Source organism: Dunckerocampus dactyliophorus, chromosome 15, assembly GCF_027744805.1.
Source record: "Dunckerocampus dactyliophorus isolate RoL2022-P2 chromosome 15, RoL_Ddac_1.1, whole genome shotgun sequence".
Classification (NCBI taxonomy): domain Eukaryota; kingdom Metazoa; phylum Chordata; class Actinopteri; order Syngnathiformes; family Syngnathidae; genus Dunckerocampus; species Dunckerocampus dactyliophorus.
Window position 1 is genome coordinate 3,852,137 of NC_072833.1, and position 23,200 is coordinate 3,875,336.

A 23,200-nucleotide genomic window follows, 5' to 3' on the forward strand; every position below is an offset into this window, starting at 1 on the left:
TGCATTCACGGACACTCCAAACAGCACAACAACGTTTTCATTAAGCGTGCATGTGTGGTCTAAATAACAAAGTGGATATTAGTCTCACTCAGGAGCGTAACTCTTCCTGCGGAAGTACAATTTGGTGCATTCGAGTATGCTCGGAAATCCCAGCAAATACATCTGGACTCAAAACATGTGAATTCAACTTCAGTTATGTGGTGTCGTTGAACACAACCCTTCATGGCTCATGATAACCCAACCCGGTTCAAATGTTCTGCTACTATTAAAGTAATTATGGTTAACTTTCAGACATGTGTGGCATCTTTTAGCTTGATTTAATGTTGAGTTCATTTGGAGCTGTTCATACATAAAAATAAAAACAACTGTGTCCGTCATTTATCTTCCTGTTCATAAAATACAGTAAAAAATGGGCATATTTCATACATACTTGCAAATGCTGATTCATTAATTAGGTTATTACGCCTACTAATAAACAATGTTGTTCTTCCCTAGTGCAGCTGCGCAGGCACACAATTCATTCTTGCTGTGCATAGTGGGAGAAAGTTTCGTGCACTCAGTTGCAGTAGAATTCCATCCGGGACTAAACGTCATGAGTTCTAAACTTTACATGTTACAAGTTTGCGACTTTTTGTAGCCCAAATATTGAAGGCTAATTAGTCAAACGCACATGCAACTAGCATACTACTGTAAAGAACGTGATAAAGAAGCGAAAACAACACAATTCAAAACGAAAGATATATCAAGGCAGGCATCAGCGATGTCGGAGATGAGACTCACCTGCCAATTACACACATCTCCTAATTTCCAGACCATCATGAACAAGGCGTGGGGCTTAGAAAACAAAGACCCCCGCTAACAAAGCTTCCCATGGAGAATTGACTGAGGCCTGGCTGGCTATTTACATACAGATGCACAGGCAGGAATTTGCATATATTTCTTTTTGTAGCCTCGTGCTCAGGGGAGCGGCATTGTAACATATTGGTGCCTAATGAACTCTGAAAAAAATTGATTTTTTTTCCAGCGAGTAAATTAAGAAATGCATTATAGCTGTTAAAGCAATCTTGGGGGAAATGGGAGCCTTCCTGTGCTAAACTACGCTTGATCAGTGATAAATTACATCATACACGTATTTGCTTTAATTCATGCTAATTTCTGCCCAATTAATGTATCACTGTAGTTGCCAGTGAAGCCACAGGAGATTAAATTATTTATCAGGTTGTGCTATGAGGATGTGATGCATAAATAAGGTGCAGGACTGTGTCATTGGGACGATGTGCTATGTTTTAAAGTGGGGTGTCGATCAGCGCCGACGTCCAATCAGTGTGCCAGGGCTTGATTGTCCACAGGAGCAAACCATCAAGATTCCTTTTTGGCAACCTTTTCCCCTCCTCGTCAGCGCTGTGTGCGAGGTGACTCATTGTTTATAAGCTGTCCTATCACACAGGCTCTGACGCTACTTTTCCATTGATGTCATGGTCACATGACACTGGGGCCTAGTGTTGTTGCTGCTTTACAGCCACTGCTTTTATCATCAGCGTAATCAGTTTTCAGGTTAGCTGTTATGTTTGAAGATAGTGCATTGCAGGTCGAACGCCAGCTGCTACTATGTGAAGCACTACACTATTAATGGCCTCTGTTGCATTGGGTGCATTGCTTGGATATGAGCAAAGGATGATTGCATTCACTTTTCCAGATCATTTTGTAAGACGCATAACTGCAAAATTTGATGGTGATACAGATCTGAATTCTGGATCCAGGTCCGTTTTTTTCCAGCATGGGCATAACTCAAAAAGCAAAGACGAGGAACGAGGAAACTCTAGACATTCTGCTTTCCTCTGTCATGGTACAACTGAAGACGTTTCTCCAATAATTCAGACATAACTTCCATCGTTGAGAACAGCCACAAGGCTTTGATAGTAATACAGATCTGCTAGTGTTTTTAGCATGGACATGGCTAGAGATCCTGGCTATCAGCTTTCTTACCGATATCGCCCATCACTTCATTACCAATACTGACATCAACCAATACCGATATAGGCAGCAGCTTTTCCCTCGAACTAATGTTGTGTAATAAATACATTATGCCTTTTCTAGTGGATGCATTTCCCAACAAATACTGGATTATGCAATACAAGTTATAGAAGAAGTGCCAAAACACTGCGTGTGACTCTTGAGTGATTCCGGCTTCCCAGCATGCTTTGCGGTACTTGTTTTGTAAAAAGTTGCGTGTCTGTAGTAGTCGTTGTTTATTATTCCTGTGTTTACTTACATGTTGTGCAGTCATTTGTGTTGGCACCGTGATTGTGCCAACATATATACACCCAGAAAATATGGCCATTAGCGGACCACGGACTCCTGATTTTGGTTACACGCAACAAGCAAAACGTAATACTTTCCAGTCATTGCAAATTGCACAGTGGAACCTAGGTTAGCTTCATTAATAGGTTCCAGAAGGTCAGACTCTACATACATATTTTCCAAAACAAATCATGTAAATCCAATGAATCAGTTCCAGAAGCCTAACTTGGAACACAAAACACATTTGTGTGGTTTTACAATTATAGTTTTACATGCATTTGAAATGCATATAAATACATATGAATGATGAATGAAAGGTATAAATCAGGTGTGTCCAAACCTTTGTACTAAAAAATAAAAGGATGCAAGGGCCACTTTGACATTTTGTAAATATATTTCAAGAAAAAACTGCATCTCAGCGTTGTGATATAGGCAAAAAATCTGCAAGAGTACCTCCGAAAAACATTTCAACAAGAGTGACACGACGGCCCAGTTAGCCATTAGCCTCTTCAATCAGCAGGAATTAAGCGGGAGTTAGCGCTACTTTGAAGCATCCACCGTGTCTCTCCTTTTCAAGTAAATTAGACAAAACAAAATCGTTCCGATTAGTCAATTAGGTAGCACATTAGCCCGGGACTTAATTAAAAGATAGCGAGGGGTCCAAGCCGTCTTGAAGTGAGTGTTTAAACAGCCGATTGAACAAATGGCGCTTATTAAAAACTTTATAGTGAGTCACTTGACACCTCTCACATCCGCCGCCCCCCCTCGTGCACCTTGAACGACATAAACACAAGTGTCAGCTCCCGGGGTTCCTGCTATGCAAATCGAAGAGACGAGGCAAAAAGAGTTATGTTCCCCCGCCTGGAACGCCAAGATGCTCTTGGGCGGCTTAGACATCTCCCAAATAGATTCTTGGTGTTATTTCACAAGAAGTCCACAAAAGGACAGCCATGTTAGAGATGGGGCTTTATAATGTTTTTAAGTCTGGAGAACATTAAGTTCCACAACACTTAATATTAAAGCAATCATTGGAGGGCGGCCTTTAATTAAACCTTTTGTTCTTCCGAAATGACACAAAATCAGAGGCAGGCGAGCGGAGAGGGGCTGTTATTGTGTCACAGTGGCGAGGATTGAAGAGCAAGGAACGCTAAAACATCACAGTTCACTGCCCGTGTTGCCATCTCTGCGTCACATCGCATCCAGAACAATGCGACAGCTGACAGCTCGCACCCAAGAATTATCACGCTAAACTGAATTATTCCTGCCACGTGTTAATTTATTAACAACATGCGCATGCTCTAATGTAGCCTGCATTTGCATATGCATTTTTAACCTGCGATGAATATTCTTTCGGGGGGGAGGCATCAGGAGGAGGAGGCGGGGAATATTTCCCCTTCTGGTGCGTTTTGAATTTTGAAGAAATAAATCTCACACATGACCGCGGGGCACGTCTTCTTTAAGGGCAACCCCTTCATCACCTTAACATATGAGCGCTGGCATCTGCAATCCTCCTCACTAGACGCCAGCGCCTCCTCAAAGAGGCACCTACTGTTCAAAAGCCTTGTTTGGATGGCACCCGAGGACGTGTGCGTTCAATAAGCATGCATACAGTATTCATTGGCAGCGATGAACTATTCATATTTGACTTCCACGCGGCACACACTCTAGTTCTGAATTGGAGAAGTTAGATAAGGCGAGTTATTTGTCAGCAGATGGTTTTGTTTGTGCCAAAAGAAAATGTCAATTTTTTTTTTTATTTTGCCCATCACCCACAATACTTATGTGAGACATGCCATTCTCTTTTCTGTGCGTTCTAATGATATAAAAACAGCTAAAAAGAGGCAGCTAAGAATGCACGTAATATGACGCACCTATTCCGCCTACAAAGTAGGGATGTCACAAGATCTCGTATCACAAGACCTTGCGAGATTAACACGTGATAAGACTTTCTCCTCAGAAAAAAAACTGTCTCCTAAGCACTAGGCCTGGGACGGTAATACACTGATAAATGAATCAGACAATAAATGAAAATGAACTCAATAATTTTGCCAGCCTGCATACATTGCCATATGCATGCGTCTGTTTTCCTCGTCTCCTGCCTCCACACAGGCAGGAAGAGAGTTGGTTTCTTCCATAGAACAACGGCCCGGCATTTTTGCCGGTCATACCGTCACTTTGCCTCGGTGAGTGGAGGCGGGAATGGCAGCATACACACACAGAGTGCAGAAGAGTGCAATGTTCTAGAAATAAAATTTTGTAGATTGCAATATATGGTGTCTTGTGACTCCTCTTCTGAAGTCTTCTGAAATAAACGCCAAAAAGCGCCAACAACGCTCCATTTACAGCATGCCACCTGCATATTAACCAGCTAGAGCAACATTGTTATAATTACTGCTATTAACATTTTTACGCCAAATAACTACTTTACGAGAAAAGTGACACCTTGCCACACCACACTGACTAGCCACTGGCTGGCTAGCGACGAGCTTCACCACGCACTCGCTCATACCACGTCTACAGAAAGGTAAAGCGACATATTGGCGCTGCTGCTGCCACTGCTGTTGTGTTTTGCTTTTGAGTTTGTTAAAAAAAATGCTAATGCTAAGTGTAGGAGTTCCTTTCTATGTTGCTACGTTAAATCAATGCACCCAAAAAGAGTACAGTAATGCTTACAATGACCAAAATACACACACAAGCATGAGTCTTTGTTTTATAAATGGCTTATTTTCTCTTCTTATATCTACTATATTGAGTAATAGGAGCATAAAGGTGATTATGGGGTGTTTTTCTTGTCGAGAGGGCTCTAATAATGTTCTAAACCGTATTTAGCAGGTCTTAAACAGGTTTTCTATGCTCTAACTAAGAAAATATTCCATTTATAAATAAGGAATCTTATTTCGTTTATCACGGTCGGGTCTGGAACCAATTAACCACGCTAAATGACAGATTACTGTACACCATACTTCTTCTAATCACGCATCCTGTCAATCATGTCAATTATCACCCAGTAGAAAACAGGTATGAAAAAAAGGTGTCATACCTTCTTCCCCTGCTCCCACCTTTGCATCAAATGTTGCCGATTGTACGTCTGGTGACACCTACAGCCCTCAGTGAGGCGACAAATTAGAGAAAAAAGGAAATAAATGAGATGAAAAGAGAAGTCGAGGTGTGGATGCTGTACTGGTTCCAGTGCACTTAAAAAAAAAAAGAAAAAAAAAAAAGGTGCACACGCTTCGATTTGGTGCAGTTCTGCTGTATGCTCACAGTGTACCTGCAGGACACAGTCCTCTGATTACAATAGAAAGAAGCATCTTCTAGAAGGAGAGAACAGACACCTTATTTGACACTTTCAGAGAAATGTAAATGCTGCATACAGTCATGAATTTAGTCATTCAAATTGTTATTATTCACTGAGAAACAAAGAAAAATGTTGAAAAATTAGCTCACTCGGGACACCGACATGTTTTTCCCCCCATTCTTGTCGCCCAGGACATTTAATCGCTGGATCTTTCGGCAACGTAATGTGTGTTTTTTTTTTCCAGAAGTACAGTGGTACCTTGTTTTTTGTTATTAATTCGTTCCAAAAGGTCTGACGAAAACTGAAACTTTAAAAAATCTAGGCATTTTCCCCCCCCAAAGGAAAATCCAATTCATCCATTCCAGACGACCAAAAATATTGACAAAAATACATTTTATAGAAAATAATTATGGCTTTACATGCAGAAAACAATGCAAAATAATTATAAACCACTCTACGACCTGAGCCATGCCATCGTGCACAGAACAAGCAGAATGTTAATGTAATGTTAAAGGTCAAATACATTTCCACCAATGGGGGGACACACTGAACTTGTCCATTCATTTTCAATAGGACAAATGTTACAGAATATATTATGGAAAATGTGGAATTTTATATGTGGAATGGTGCCGTAATGTAAACGGTAAAATTTTATTTCACCAGTAGGAGGCACAATTTAATTTGTTCATTCATTTTTAGCAGACTGAAAAGGTACGGAATTTGAAATGTTGGAAAGTAAACATGCAAACTGGATGCTTTGTTTGGGGGACACAGTTTTACGGAACAATACAGTACAGGGCAAACGGACTAGTTTGTTGTGTGCTAAATTGTAAGAAAACCCAGACAGTACCGAAAATAGAGGACAAATTTACAAAAAACAAATTATACCAAAACTGGGCCATACGGAAATCAAGGTCTGACTGGAGCCGATTGACTGATTGAGCAGGTGTGCCGCATGATTGGATTGTACTTTTTAAAATTATTATTATGTTTTAAGATTGTTAGCCACTGAAAGAAAGATTTGCGAATGTATGAAAGCTTTATTGTCAATGTAATCATGACACACAACTAAATCCCAGCAGCAGCTCTGTTATAAGAGTATAAAATATTGCAATGTCGGCTGAATCACGATGAGGCAGGATTCTGTGCAAACCAGCCTTTTATTGGCCTAAATGTACGAGCAATGGTTAGCTTCGGTTCTGATGTCGGCTATATCAACAACCGCCTATGTCAGTGTCAGTCAGCCAGTCCAAGGGGCGTCGTGATGAGCGGGTTCTACTGCATAGGTTAATTTATACTTTATGAAGTTATCTTCAGTTGACAATGCCAGCAGGTGTTGCCTATGCGCACCTGTTAAACAATGTGCTCTTGTGTAAACAAGGATGCTACAGGCGATGTGTTTATTTGCGGCCGTTGCAACAATTAGGACGTCCCTGACAGGCACACAAACACATGGAGAGAGACAAGGTGGTTTAAACAACCAAACAGATAAACAGATGTGACAAGTCACTAAAGCGCTGATTGATTTTATCAGACACAAAAGAGAGGAATGGAGTATTTATATGTGGAAACAAATGCTAGTTTGTGTTTGTGTGTTGTTTGTGTGTGTGTGTGTGTGTGCGTGCGTGCGTGCGCGTGCGGCACTGAGCCTGTCACTCATGTTAACTCAATGTGAAGCGGCTGCTTGAAGCGGAAAGTTGAGTCCTATATATTTGCCACAATGGCTGCTGTTATTAAGACCTTGCTCCGTGTTGCCTTTCTGCATGAAAGGAGGGGAAAGCTACTTTGGAGTTAAGAAGAAAGGGGAGAGCACACATAAACACGCATGCCAGCCCAGTAAACAGAATTTTACAAACCGCAGAAGAGGCAAGCTTTTCCGCTGAAGAGTGTGCCTTTATGCTCAATTTATGGTGTTTGTGTGTTTTTTGTTTTGTTTTGTTTTTTTCAAAAGAGAAGGTCACAGTTGGGTTCCACTAAATATTAAAAATGAAGGCCACCATGCAAAACAGAGCTTTTTGGAGTCTGAATAATAAACTGCTTCACTTGGACATGCACTGCAAAATCTAGAAAAATTCAGCAATTAAAGTGCTTGACAAATACAACACATGGAGTATCTGTTACTAAAGCTCAGTTTTGGACTGACTTGAAATTTCTCACACAGCTCAATGCACCCTACAAAGCGCCCACCGTAACTGACGAATCAGCATTGAATTTGGTAGACGTCATTAAGAGACTGAGGCCATGTTCACACAAACAACCGCACATTTGCACCTCTCCAGCGTCATAAACAACCTTCATCCACACGGTGGCGTTTTAAAACTACTTATGTCCACACAAATACGCATGCACGGGACTGCCACGGACTGTTAAGGCAATTTTAGCCAATCAGAAGCGTTGATGACATCATTTCTGTAGACAGCACAGTGACAAAGAAGGCGATTCACAGGAGAAGACGTGGACTGCTAGCAAATTAGCGTTTATTTCACATTCATCAGCAAAATGTATTGAATTTAAGACTGAATATGTATGAAACACACGTTCTTTATTAAAATGTAGCAGATGATGATTATCACTACCATGCTGGGAAGTGTTGTTCATTTTATCGGTCAAGACCGGGTTCAAGGTGTACCACGGTATGAAAGTCATGATTTCAAAACCACTAAAATTCTGCGTTGTAGCTTTCCTACGATATGAGAGAAAACGGAAGTCCAGTGCGGCCACTATGTGGAAATACTTCCACTATGTGGAAATACTTCATGTTCATGTGGAAACATCCCGTGTTATTTATTCCATGCAGCCGGAACTTGACTTTCATGGGTTGAAACCACAGGCGTTAGCTTCCTTGTAAGTACTGAGCGGCGCCAGTCAACATATTACTCACGTCGAGGGTCACCAAATGTGAAGATGTGATTCAGAACGAGACAGGAGTCGAGGATAAGTGGTATATACCCTTTACTGTCCACTCAACAACAAGCAACAACCACTTAACAACGTCTCGGTTGCTAACGATCACATGACGAACTAACCACATTGCTTGTTTGTTTTAAAAACAACAAGGCACTGTGGTAAAAAGTCACATTTGGAGTCTGAGGAGCAGAAGCTAGGCAGACAACTGTAGCTAGCTCACTCGCTAGCTGCCACCAGTGACAGCTAGGCAAAGCGTGTAAACAAAGATGCAAGAAAAGTGGAAAGGCAACACGTTTGATAAGGGAGTGATCAAACACGCTGGCATTGATTGCCGTAGACTGTGTCAAGCTGTTGAGGTTTTACAGCCTAGTTTCAATTCTCGCTGCAATACAGGACAAAGTGAGTCCCATGTCGGCTCAACATGGGTGTTGGCAACCTTACATGACACAGCAGACGTGTAGGGTTTGGCACCGCACGCTGATCAGTTTTTGTGATCGGCTTTGAAAGGCATTTATTGGCATATGCCGATTACGTGTTTTTTACAGAAATCGGCCCATGTTGATCGGTGGCCGATCAATCGGAGCATCCCTAGATACAGTATTTGCATGACATGGATCCTAAATCCTTCCAAAAGACTTTGACCACAACCCATAGGTTGTGTTTGCATTTTTAAAATGTGCCAGATGTTGTCTTCTGGGGCTATTTGCTGCTTTCAAATCTAAATGTATGTCATGCAGGGCTGAATGGCGTGCATTTTCCACATTGATCCAACTTCCACGGCACCCCATTCCCTAATTAGCATCCCCTCTCTCTGCGAGTCATGGTAAAACGCTCAAGTAAACAATGATGGAGCCTGCACGCCTTGCTAAACAACCTGCCAATCACCCGTGTGATGCAGATGACTGGAGGCCATTGGGAGGCCGCAGCTTCATTTAAGTGATGTTAAGAGCAAACAATCAAAAGCAAAAATCAGTCGCTGACATGTAACAATGCTGACATCTAATTTATAGCTCAAGGAGCAGGCACAAGCAAATAAACAAGCATCCCTGGTCGCCGCGTCCTCCTCAATTTGACTCTCAAGTCAAAAAGGATGATGACTTATTTAAGTAAGGCTTCTGTTCCTCCCTTTGCATCCTCACCAACAGTGCAACAGCATCCAAAAGACACGCACAGGAGGGAGGAAGCGGAATGTTTTCCGCAAAGTTTCCTCGCTTCCTTGAATCTTTGAACCCCGCCGTGCCCCCTCATCCACTCCGCTTGCCTCATGTTGTCTTTGCATCGCCGTGGCGACGCCTCCAGGTATCAAGGAGATTAGAAGGCAGTCGGAGGGGCCCTCGTACGGCAGCAAAGCTCGAGCAAAAGGGGGTCTTTAAATATTTAAGGTGTGAGCACCATCACATGCTTAAGAAGAGAGGAACAAAGAATACAAGGCGCTCACTTGGAAAATCATTTACATTTCATTGACGTCACCTGATACGACACCTGCACCGCATCCTGTGCAGTACATAAGAAACATTATTGGATGAATACTGTATGTGCCAGATGAAAATGAACACGTCTTCCAATCTGCCACCACTAATTGCATTCTACTGGAGCAAATAAATAAACAAACAGTATGTTGTCAAAATCAATTAGACCTTATTTGCTTTTCGGCCTGATGAAAGTCATTTAAGCGTTTTGTGTACCTTGAAAAGTGCCACATCAAATCGAATTGATTTTATTATTATTATTATTGAAGAGACTACTTTAAATCCACATCCAAGAAACAGTACACAGTAAAGATGCTCAATATCAGCTTTCTTACAGATGTCCACTTTACTGATCCTGTCCAGGATTTCATTAGCAGCTCTTCCCCCAAACTAACCTTATGTCTGAGTGAACACATAATGCTTCATTTACTGTGATGCCACTGAGCACAATTCCCAAATAAACACTGTTTATGTGTGTTCATGGAAGTTAGAGAAAAAGTGTCGTATTTACCTCAAACATTTTGTCTCATCAAAATAGTTATTTAAAAAAATCAGGACCATTTGTCAACTCAAAAAACATGTTCTACTGACCACAAGTAAGAAAGGTTAGTCTTAATAAATTCACAAATAAGAATTAAATTAAATTTAAAAATGCTGGTAAATACCCAATTTGGAAAATGCAGATTTCTATGCGGCACAGACATCCTTATAAGAACAAAGTAAAGCGCAAAGCATGCACTCTGCAATCAGTGAAATCACAAAACACAACACATTCGATTAGAAGTATTAAAGGAAGACGCCTTACCCCCCCCTCGCATAATCAGTGCAAACTGCTTGTTTAAATAATAATGAAAATCAGTTCCACATCGCGAACATACTGAGCTGGAAAACGTGTTGCTGTGTGTAGCACACTTGAGCACCATATGGGCAGAAAATCGACATGAATCGTTATCTCCTTTTTATGCCAATATCGGCAAACCGATATTATCAGACATCCCCAGTACAAACATATGATGTTCCTGAAATATTTGTTTTCAAAACCACAATATCTGATATAATTTATGCCAAACTCATACTTTGTTGTGTTAGAATTTTGTCAGATATTATCTGTCAATAATTCCGTTTTATCAATAATATATTCTTATTATACACTACTAGTCCGAAGTTTGGACATACTTTCTCATTCTTGGCATGAGGAAGTGTTCCCAAACTTTTGACTGGTAGTGTATACGTGTCCTTTTTGCCCCGTTACTAAACGGTAACCTGGTACAAACAGGACGCGAACAAACTATCGGTAATTGCTGAAACACGGAGAAGGGGTAGGATAAAATAAGCTCTTTAGCTCTTGAATCATGTCATTTCATGTCTAGAAGGCTCTAATAATGTTAAAAAAAAACAGATTTAGAAGGCCATAAACATGTTTTCTATGAAAATATTCCATTTATCGATAAGGAATCCCAATTTTTCGGAAATTCGCCTATCACAGTCGGGTCTGGAACCAATTAACCGCGATAAACAAGGGATTGCCGTAATTCACATTGACAAAGCATGTTCCAAATGAAATAAAACATAAGCACAACCATACATTTATTGCACAGTTTTCCTACAAAAAGTCACAAACTTGTGACAAAAGGTTATAACTGAAGATGCTTTAGTTGCTGAGTGAGTTACTGATTGAATTTTGCTGTGATTGAGTGCATTCTCAAAACTGTCCAATTTTGATACTGACTGAGCTGGTTGCATGTGATGGTAACTGCAATGATTACCCTTAATGACAGAATCACTGACTATATGCAGACAAATCCCCTCCAAGCTAACAAGCAGGTAATGATGCCTATTATATATCAAAAATGACAACAAAAAGAGCCTAATTAGTCATATTATGCATAGTTATAAAGTAGCACAACATGGCAGTATCTTATTTTACGCACAAAAAGCAACAGCACTTTGTTTTCATGGCTGAAAAGCTGCATGAATGCATTGATTATTCAACATTTTAAAGAGAAATGACCTTGACATCAGACAGGTGGTGATTGCAAACAGAAACAATGGGTCCCCTTTCTAATTGTCGCATTAGAGTCCGGCAGGCAGGCGGAGAGCGATCAGAGGGGGATTGATTGCGGCGAGTGGAAAGGTGGGAGACTTTGTGAAAAGGTCAGCGAGCACACTACCTGGAGTTTTCTTGCACATTTTTCGAGAAATTGTGGCTTAAAATGAACAAAAAAACTCCTGTGTAATTACACACCTTTTTGGGCGTGTGTGGGGGCAATAAGATGATAATTTCCAAGGGCGGGGGCAGTGAGGGGGAGTGAGTGAATCCAAGCAACAAAAACGATAAAAGGGGTCTTGGACAGCATCACCTTTTCTGCTCCCTTCCAGCAGGGGGGCTGACGTGCAGGTTAATTGAGAGGTTAACAGGGGGTGGTGTCGGCTTAAGGTCAGACGGCTGTACTTGCCAGCAGGGGGGCACTGCGCCCTGTTGGTAACTCTCCTTCAAAATAAAAGCACTGGGTCACACATGGTCTTTTTTTTTTGTCATGAGACATCGCAGACATCAAGCTTCAGGTGGGTAACAGGTGGGCCTCCTGTCTTGCCAAAAGACACAAATACAATACGACTATAACTTATTGTTCCAATATGCATTTTATATTTAATACAACACAGTGATTCATTGTAAAATCAAAGTACAAAACTGACAATGATCTTTGAAGGTGGTCATACAAGAGGATTGGACACCCGTGGGTTTTGACTTTGTGGATTATTTTGAGACTTCTATACTATGACTATCTATCTGAAAGGTGACGGTTACACCAGCTGATCAATCAGAGCATCACTGGTTTAGAAATACGCATAGAATTATTTTACTGTCTAGACTGTACACCGACTGCAAGGAAACAAAATGCTACTTTATTGTGACATTTACTTTTAAATTGACACAATGTACAAAAAGAGATGAAATAAACGACTTGAAAGAATACACAATGTACCTTGGTTAGCGTCCTTAATGCGTTCCAGAAGGTCCGATTATAGCCAAAACGAACGTTACCCGAATACATTTTTCCCATAACAAATCATGTAAATCCAAATAACATGTTCCAGACAGCCAGAAATGTTAATAAAAGACATGTTTTTATAATTTTACAATTCTAGTTTTACATGCAGAAAAAAAATTAACATGCATATCAATACATACAGTAGAAATGATGAATGAAAGGACACATTTGAGGTTACTTTTGCATGAATTGAAAACGTGATTCTTGACGCGACTGAAAACAGGAAGGTGGTGGTGGTTGATCTCGCTGCCACATCGTGTCTTTGGGAACAGCACGTCTTCAATGAAGGTAAAAGTAACTTTATCCCTTTCATTTGTGATTTACATGCATTTAGAATTGTTTTGTGCTCATAAAACTATAATTGTAAACTTATATTAACTGTAAAAACGTGTTTTGTGTTTAAATTTGTTAAAATAGCATCGCTACAGCTTTTACCCACAGGCCATCAGGCTTCTCAACGAGTCACTCACACACGCCACACGCAACACATGCACACACTCATAACACTGAACATCTTATTGTTGCTTTTAATGTATTGGTATTATTGTTTCTTGTGTTCTAATTCATTTTCTTGTGTTTTTTTTAGGGAGAATGAACAGAATACGAAGTCCATTGCGTAGTATAACTACCTGTTTGCTGTGCATACGACAATAAAACTCTTGAATCTTGACATTTTTGAGAGTGAACTGCTGATGACATCATAAATGGGCTACGCAACTTCCGATTCCGGTTGCCATTTTGTTTAGCTATAGCTAATAGGAAGCTAACAAGGAAGGACATTTTGTTATTTAAAAAAAATACATTAAGAACACAGCAGTGTATTAAGAACACGACAAGACGCACAACATTTTGTACACTAATCGGAGAATGTACACAAACGGAGGCAAAACTGTGCCGTGAATGTTCGACATTTTCCAGAAAAACAGGCTAACCGGTGCGGACGCTAACCAAGGTTCCACTGTATATGTTCACATTGCCTTTATAGTGTTTTCCCAAAGCTACAACAAACTGGATAATGGAATTAAAATTAAAATCTTACAGGAATTTAGCAGAAATGTACATGTAACGTATTTTTCCCACGTATAGCGCACATGACGGCACATGATGTTTGTTGACATTAGGACATGACAATTTCTTACCCTTTAGCACGTGCCACTAACGAGGGCTAGTGCCAAGTCAGCAACGGACTTGAACCTCATTAGTTTACAATAGCAAACATGACAGTCGGGGGGGGGGCTTAACTGTTCTTTGTTTTTCATTCCTTTGCAGAAGATTCTGTGCAGCATAACAATAGAGACGTGTAAACATTTTGTGTACACATTTTACAGTGTTCTACAGAAAAACATGATGAAAAGACACTGGACATTACACTCCTGAACAAAATTGGTTATATGGAGATGTTGCGTTCTGTCTTATGGGTATTGGGGTTCAGTCGGCATCAGTAAGGGCCGTTAGGAAGTTATCTCAAAGCACTTTACACGTGGAGCAGGTCCAGAACAATGTTCCTCATACATTAAAAAAATAGTCAACTGAAACCCGCATGAGCAAGCAAGGAAAAACTCCCTCAAGGGAACAGCGCCTAGGTTCTGTGCGGTGACCGTCTGTCTCAACTGGTGGGGTTGAGATAGAGAGACAGGGAAGAGGGAGAAAACAGGATAGAGGGGTTTGGCAACCAGGGGTAGGGACGAGAGTACTTCAACTCCTCCATTTGGGGCAGGACCTCATCCCCGACTTGGAGATGGCAGGGCAACCTTTTCCGGGCGAGAACCATGGAATCGAACTTGGAGGTCATGTTTCTCATTCCATTGTCTTTCAATATTTTTTGACTAATAGGCCATAGCCAACCATGAAACAGCAATCATGTTTTTTTTTTTTTTAACTGCGATGGAGTGAGGGAGCCATGTCTGAAAAACATGTTTTTCTGTTTGTTTTTTTTTAACTGCGATAGAGTGAGGGAGCGATGTCTGAACCGCGGTGTAGTGAGGGACGACTGTACTTGTATCCTCCTAGTGTTGTTCAAGAGCGTACATCTGCAAAAATAAAAATTTTGAATAAATTTGCTTTTAAAATCAACCACCACTTAGCTTCATTTATGTTTCAAGAGTACAATCTTTGTTGCAGTTATGTTAATTGTTATTGGCTTGGTGAAACAAGCTAAATTAGCCACTAACACAACTGCAAAACTTAACCTTAGAAAAACTGCTTATTAAAGCTCCATCCTCGTCTTTAAGCATGTAAAAAGTTGCAGTAACAGTCTAAACAACTCACCGGTTGCATTCAAACCTCAGCAGAAATGGCACCTTGCCTTGCTTGTGCCCTTGCTATCAGGAGGTCATGACAGTGGGAATGTCTGACAGAAAAGATTTTGTTGAGGAGTGTATAGGAACATCTTATAGTGAAAGGACAGTTCCAAGCATATCTGGAGTTACTTCTACTTTTGGTGAATCCCAGTGTCGGTAAACATCATACAAAGTACACAATCACACCACAATCACAGAAACAGTTTTTCCCCATTGCCGTCCGTCCTGGTGGCTCCAGTCAGGCTGTTTTTGGGTTCCCTATGAGGGGAAGCAGATGCCGCAGCACTCCATGCAGATCTCCAAGCAATCAGACGACTCGCAGCAGGCGTCCATGATGCCACAGTCCATGTCGCAGGGGCAGTTGCAGCAGTCCTCGCCCACGTCCTCGGCGCAGCAGCAGCAGCAGCAAGCCTCGGACGCACACAGGCCGCACGAGGCCGGCGCCACCACCATGTTGCAGAGTGCCAGGAACTCGCAGAAGAGGCACGCCAAAATGCAGTGGACGCAGCAGTCTGGGTCCAGGACAATTTCAAAGTAAAATCCACATTGTCGAAAAGGAATCAAGTAGACTTGTTTTAAATGTGAAAAATGAGTGCGTGAGTGAGGGTTAGAATGCTTGCTAAGCAGGAGCGAAGAAGTAGAAGAAATACACAGGAATGATTAACAGACAGTTAAATAATTGGGGCATTACCATGCAAAGTGCCAGGTTGATCGCTCTGAAGATTATCAGTGACGTCCAGGAGTCAAATAGGCCGATTAGCCACGGCGTACACCTCTGATTAACATTTCACCTCTCCGGACCCGTTTGATGAGGCGACTGGTGAGTTTGGCATGGGTTTACCCGTTACAAATTACAAATGTGCTCATTAGCCACCCCAAATGTGTTTAGAGATTAGGGCTGAATTAGTCATGCTGCATTTAAAAACGTAGAGTACAGTCTGAATTAGAAATGAGGAAAATGTACTTTTGCAACTTTTAAAGGAGGCAGTTGGAGTTATAGCCAGAGTCAATCACAGACAGAAAATGACAGATAATGATCTTAATCATTAAACACAAACTGAGGCGCTAAGCTAAACTCTTACACTGAAATGCATAAGCCAACTGTGACAAAAAAAAAGTTCATCTACCTTATTCTTATTGGAAGCATAAACATGCTTAGTCCTAGGATGTAAATGCAGCTTGGTGGCCTTGGGAACCAAACTCTCTTACTAATGATGTTGGTCAACAGCCTCCATTATATCCTCCTATCCCTGGGCCCTATGAAATCTCTTTCATTTTATCACCAAATTATGTTTTATTTTTTTCAAATTCCATCTTTCACGTTTAAATTTTTTTAATTCCATTTTTTTTTTTTTTTACCTTTTACACTTATTTTACCAGCATAGAGTGTGTACTTATTTGACTGTAAACCAAATGTCTGTTAATTAAATGCAGAAATCCTTACATTTATTGATGCAATACATCATTGTCCAATTCTGCCCAGTAGTTCAATAACAGATGTAGCTTGGCTAACTTTTCTAGTGAGATGTTAGCCTCTGCACACGTTGCTACAAAATCCTCAGACTGTAATGCCTGTGCTTGTAGTTGAGGAAGACATAGTCACCGATGCAATTCCAATTTAGTTCTTAATGTAAGCTATTTTTTTTATAACACCCTTATTTTGTTTACACTATTAGACAGTATGTGGTGAACAGCGCTCTTATTTTGATGGCCGGAAGTGTGTTGTGCGTGTTGAGAATGTCTGTGACGGTTAAGACGGGCTGGGAGCCAGAATAACCGTGCCTCTCGTCCTTGTTCCGCCAACTTTTGCAGATGTTTCAGGTCGCCGTTTCGACAGTTCAGGAGGAGTGGGCTAGTGTTTGTGCTGAGGTTCTGCCACGGTTGAGCGGTCCGCCAAGGAAATACTTCTCCACACAAATGTTCCTTCTCCATTTCATTCACATTATGTCAATATCCACAAGACTCCACGTTTAACAGTAGATTCCCTTTTTAATTGACAAATTTCACAATTCCATTATCGTGGAAATCAAAGGGCCCCACCATCATGCTTTAGTTCAAAATGGTCCTGCCTGCTTTCTTTGTTAACTTTGCCAGCCCGTTGCCTCACGTCTGAGGCAAAATGAAGTAGTACCACAGAGTACACCACATACTGTAAATACTTTGATATAAACCTTAGATCAAAATTACACAGGATCAACAACATGTTGTAATCAATATCAAAATAACTGTGCCTATTTAATTCCACAAACAAGAATCATGAATGCACCTTGTACGTAGTGTACTTTTGAACCAAAGTCCACTGCATGGGAGTGTAAAAAAGACATGATGTGGAAAAAAATAGCATTACAAACAGGCAACATTTGCATAACTTTCATCAGCCCATCTCAAGCTGTCAGAGTGGGCTGTTACTGATTGGGTTAGAGGCAAAGGGGAAAGCAGGAGAGTATGGAGGACGGCCGGCACGGGAAGGCAAGCTGAAGACCGCTGGATGCTCATGTTTGATTAATCAAAGTCTTTTTTTTTTCCTCCCACAAACCTTATTTTTATGCTCAGAGGGGGTGCAGAGCTGACCAGGGCTTACTGTGATATAAGCGTGTGTGTACTCAACTTTTAATGCATCTTATTATGCTGATCTGACGCCGGGATGGAGCTCCTTTACTATTAAACATATGGACAGACAACCGCAGTGCCGCGAGGTGCCTAGCAGAGCTCTTTGGACCCTTAAAAAAACCCTCAAAGCTCAGCCTAACAAACTTTGAAGGACCCAGAGGGCAGAGCCACGAGCCATGCGAGGGTTCAAAATCTAAAGCTGTAAAGATGATAAATAAAAAACACAACACAAGCATTAAGCCTCAGCTATTCACTTGGATGTATAATTGAAGAGCAGCCATTAGTCTGGATCTTACAAGAGCTGCAGTGAGGGCGGATGCGGTCATACACATGAGGACTGGACACCACAGTGAAAGCAACCACTGGACAGATAAACAAAGCTCCTGTTTCATGTCAGCCGGTTGCAAGAGAGTCCGGGATTTGCAAATGGAGGGACAAAAGCACCTTGGAGGAAATAGTCTGAGACATCCAGAAGGTTTATGGTAGAAAACAAGATCACTGTTTCACCTACAATTGTACCGGAGGGGCGCCCCGCCCCGCCCCGCCCCGCTCCATACTATAGTTGCAAATGGCGACTAACCATGATTAATTAATTTGAAAACTGTGATTAATTTGATTAAAATGTTTAATCATTTGACAGCCCTAATAATATTATATACATGTAATACATGTAATACCCCCACGCGGCACTTTTATATATTTTTTTAGATTTTGTAAAAAGCCTAAAAAAAATATGATAAATATTTAAAAAGACAAAAATTTGTGTTATTACTTACTAATATCAACATTTCAGCTTTTTCTTGTCACATTATGCTTTTTGCTCTATTTTTTTCATTTTTGCAGGGGATTTTTAAAATAATTTTATTCTACAATGTGCTGAGGGACGAAAAAAATGAGCCACAGGCTGCCCGTACTTTGGACACCCCTGCTTTTACAACACCTTGTCAGGGTTGAGCATGTGACGCAATGTCAACTCTCGCCGACTATTTAGTTTGTTAGCTTCTTTGGTAGAGAGTGAACGACGGTAATTAACTCATTCAATCCCAGCCATTTTTCAAAAGATAACCCCTTCAGTACCGGCCATTTTAGACGATCTTGACTGATTTTTCAAGGCACACAGAATACTGTGTTCTATGACTATATAAACATAACACTTACCAAAAGAAAGATTAGACTCTCGTCTTTCATCAGAAAAAAAAAAATGTTTCTACCTTTTTCCGTTCTTTAGTAATCAGCAGTAGAACATAGGTATGTTTAGGAAAATATCAGTTTCCAACAAGAAAAGGAAGAAAAACCAACCAAAAACCAAAAACGTATAAATATGTCTTTGTTATTGAATGAGTTAGAGTAGGGGAGTGTTATTTGGAATGAATCGATGCATGACAACAGTCAGTCGTCCGCCCTCTCAACGAGTCGTAAACAGACAATAATGTACGACAAGCCGACCGATCTATGCCTTATTGGTCAGCGTCACCGCAGCTCGAGGTGCGCGTCATGCGACACGCAGACTGTACAAGGAAACAGAGCATACTCAAGCATATTCACGGGTCAAAAAGTGCGGCGTGTATGAAAAATGCATACATGTTGGCAGGTCTGCAGCTTTCTTGGAGAATCCTGCACTAAAGTCAGTCAGCAGAGTCAATAGAGCTGACAGCACATTTTTTCAGCATTCGCCACCTGGCTGTAAACAACTAACACAGCTTGAGGACCTTTGTTGATTACACACACAATTAAGCAAAAGCACCATGTCAGGACCCAACCGGAACAAAAGCGGCACCCAGGAAGAACCCCTTGGAAATCCCCGATGTGTTATCACGTTTGCCAAAGAACACAGGGAATCCCTGGAGCTAGCTGCTTGTAGCTCACGCCTTTTATATTGTCTTGTGTTGAGCAGGCCTGTTTAGGAGGCTAATTTCACAGGCAAACAGATTATGTTAATCCGTGTAAACACTCAAACACAACAGCTTGGCTTTTCTTTTTTTCTTCCGCGGGGAAATAAATACTCAAGCATATTGACGCCAAGAGCTGGCATCTAGAAAGCCGTCAACACAAAAGCCCCACTAAGGAAGACTTGTTGAGCTGCTGCCGTTTTTATATTTATTTCACTCCCCCACCTTTTCTCACCCGCTTTGCCAATTACGACATGTGTCCAACATCTCTGAAAGATGCACAAGTTGTACTCCACCTGATGCATAATTCAAGTGTGGCAAATCATCAAATAAAGATCAGGCCGCCTACTTTTCTCCTTCATGTAAACACACAACTCAATCTGCCTGTTAGAAATCAGCAATCTCAAGATGGATGTGTGTACTGATGCTTCATAAACGCATGTGAGATGCAGATGAAGGCTGCAGTGTGCGCCTTATTAATGAGGGCCCAGGCGGTCTGGCGTGGCGGGATGCAGGGCGGGAGGGTCCAGAGAGGTGTGAGGGGCCCCGAGGAAGGCTGGTCACGACTTTTAATGGGCACCCCGCACTCTCTGCCCTCGTTAGGCGGTCACACCTATCTCCACAGACGGGAACAGGACCAGTCATTACTACACTCACCTCGGCCCCACACGTGACAAAGCGTCGGCCTCCCCGATGAGGGCGCCCCGAAGCAAAAACACCATAGGAGTGCAAGCAGAGCGGTCATGCATGCCGCCATTAAAAGGTGAGATGGGGTACACATGTATTATCAATACCTTAATCAGAATGTTTTTAATTTTTTCCATAAAATCCTGCTGGCTTGCTATTTTTACTTTCCCATTTCATATTGTATTTCTTTGTATAATGGTACTATTGACAGTATAACTGTGATCATTAAAGTTTGTATACAATAATAATACAATACATGACATTAAAGGGATTTTTTTTTACATGAAGTTGACATCAGCAGCGTAGTGCATTAGCCGTGACTTACCCCCCATTAAGGATTTCTGTGATGAGGAACGTAGTTCCGGTTAGTTGATGGGACCACTTAAGTAAAGAATTTGGCTTCTCAAAACAATATGCGTAACACATTTGCATCACAAAAATGCCTCCTCGAAAAAAATCAGACCTCACAATCGATCGGCTTTACTTTCTCTCCCGTCGCTTGTCGCTTCTGCACATGTAAACACTGTGGAACACATACAGTCATGGAAAAGATGATTAGACCACCCTTGTTTCTGCAGTTTATTTTTCATTTTAATGCCTGATACAATTAAAGGTACTTTTGTTGGGACAGAAATAACAATGACAACAAAAATAGCTCATAAGAGTTACATTTTTTGGCAGTACAATGCTAGAGCTATTCATGTAAGAACTTAAGTGATTTTGGTTATTATCAAGAAAATCATGGAAGTTGCTAGATATCAGCTCTTAAATTAAACTCTTAGGAGCTATATTTGTTATCATCATTATATTTGTCCAAACAAATGTACCTTTAGTTGTACCAGGCATTAAAATGGATCAATAAACTGAAGAAACAAGGGCGGTCTAATCGTTTTTTCCATGACTGTACAACAACTTTCTTCCACCTTTCAATGTTGTTTCAATGTCAACTTCTTGTTCCGTAACCCTCAAGAGCTTTGAAAAATGAATGTCTTACTGCGTCCAAACTCAGCAGCAAAGGCGCGCTGCGAGACGCCTTGCTTGTGCAGCTCAACAATCCGACAGCATTCAAGGAGAGAAAGCTTTTTTGCCTTTGCCACCAAGAGATCATGACAGGGTGAACACCTGACAGAAAATGACAGTGAATCCACATTTTTGCCAAGATTTGGACTTTAAAAGGCTGTGGTCTTAAAGTTTTGATCGGATGTGGAAGAGACTATTTCACTATAATGCTTGTTTGCAATAAATTGCTTACTCAAAAAAAAAGTCTGTCACACTCTCATTTCTTATTTTTTCATTCTGAAGCTCTACTCAGAACCTCCATGATCCATATATATATATATATATATATATATATATATATATATATATATATATATATATATATATATATATATATAGATAGATAGATAGATAGATAGATAGATAGATAGATATATATAGATAGATATATATATAGATATATAGATATAGATATATAGATATATAGATATATAGATATAGATATAGATATAGATATAGAATGGGGATCTATAAGTTGTTGGCTTTATCTGAACAGTAAAAAACGTGTTCCGTGTTGGAATGGAATGAACTGATTATAGTGCTATACTACTAACACTATACTAATAGTATTAGTAAAATGCAAGATGCAGGAAGCTGTTAGTGGTTAGTAGGTTTTAGTTCTATATTTGTATCCTACCAGTTTAACCACTGACCTTCTGGGAAAGGCGGTTTCTGCGATCCCATGGAGCTCCCCTTGCTGGGTCGGCTGCTGTTGCTGTCCACAGACAGGCTGGACCTCAACTTTCGCTGCATCCTTTGAGAAACCGGCGTGGACGGTTGCTTGGTTGTCGGTGCTGCTGATGCTGATGTCGTTCTCCCGGGGTTGGCACACGTGCATTTGCTGACACCCGGGTGGATGGCAGTGAGGTCACCGGGTGTGCCATTTTGGCTTTTATCGGTGTGAGGTTGAGCTGAAAATAAATATAAAAGACATCCATCACTGAAATCATGTATAATTGAAAGTAGCAGCCAAGTAGACGCTGGGGATAACCATGGCAACAACAGTGATGCTATGTTCTATATTAGAAGCTAATCATCTATTGCAGAAGCAACAAAACACGTGTTTTTTGCATATGCATATTAAACACCAAGACAAATCTACTTTGGCTCTTGAGTTAGTTTCCTAGGTGAAAAGAAAGTTCCCTTTTACTGCGACAGCGGTGAACGTGAGCATAACTTTGTCAGCACTCTGTCGGGTGAAACTAACTTCATCTGTTGGTTCTCGGCAAACCTTGCGATATTGATCACATGGCAAACATTTCGGAGCTAGGATGACAGGAAGAGGCAGAGCGACGCGGAGACGGGATCACAAAAGCCGCTGCTGTAGGCAGCCGAGTGAAGACGAGGGAACGTGAGATTAATACGTGGAGGGGTGGGGATAAAAAGACAGAGACACAAAATAGCTGCAACCGTAATGATCTCCTTTACTTTAACGCTCAGGTGGCCTCAGTGAAGCTCAAACTGCTAAGAAAGGATGAGAGTGAGCAAAAGATCTCGCCGTGAGGAGCATCTGCACATTCAGCTCTACTGGGAGTTCCTCCTGGGTTACCTCCACCCCTGCACATCAGAGTGCATGTAACCCCCCGCACCCCCAGTCTACACTTTCTTTACCTCCAGTTGTTCACAA

At 41.1% G+C, this 23,200-nt stretch overlaps 1 protein-coding gene across 2 annotated transcripts in view; it reads right to left on the reverse strand.

Moving 5' to 3' along the window:
* Window positions 1-23,200, reverse strand: part of mdfic (MyoD family inhibitor domain containing) — a 127,684-nt gene that overhangs the window by 87,237 nt on the left and 17,247 nt on the right. The window contains exons 4-5 of one of the 2 annotated variants that reach the window (XM_054753834.1): window positions 22,227-22,484; window positions 12,493-15,840 (exon numbers count right to left, since the gene is read on the reverse strand). In XM_054753834.1, the coding sequence (XP_054609809.1) occupies window positions 15,587-15,840; window positions 22,227-22,484 (512 nt within the window). In that variant the 3' untranslated portion in view covers window positions 12,493-15,586. Of the gene's footprint in view, window positions 1-12,492; window positions 15,841-22,226; window positions 22,485-23,200 lie in introns of those variants that run through there. The other variant, XM_054753835.1, reaches the window with a different exon arrangement.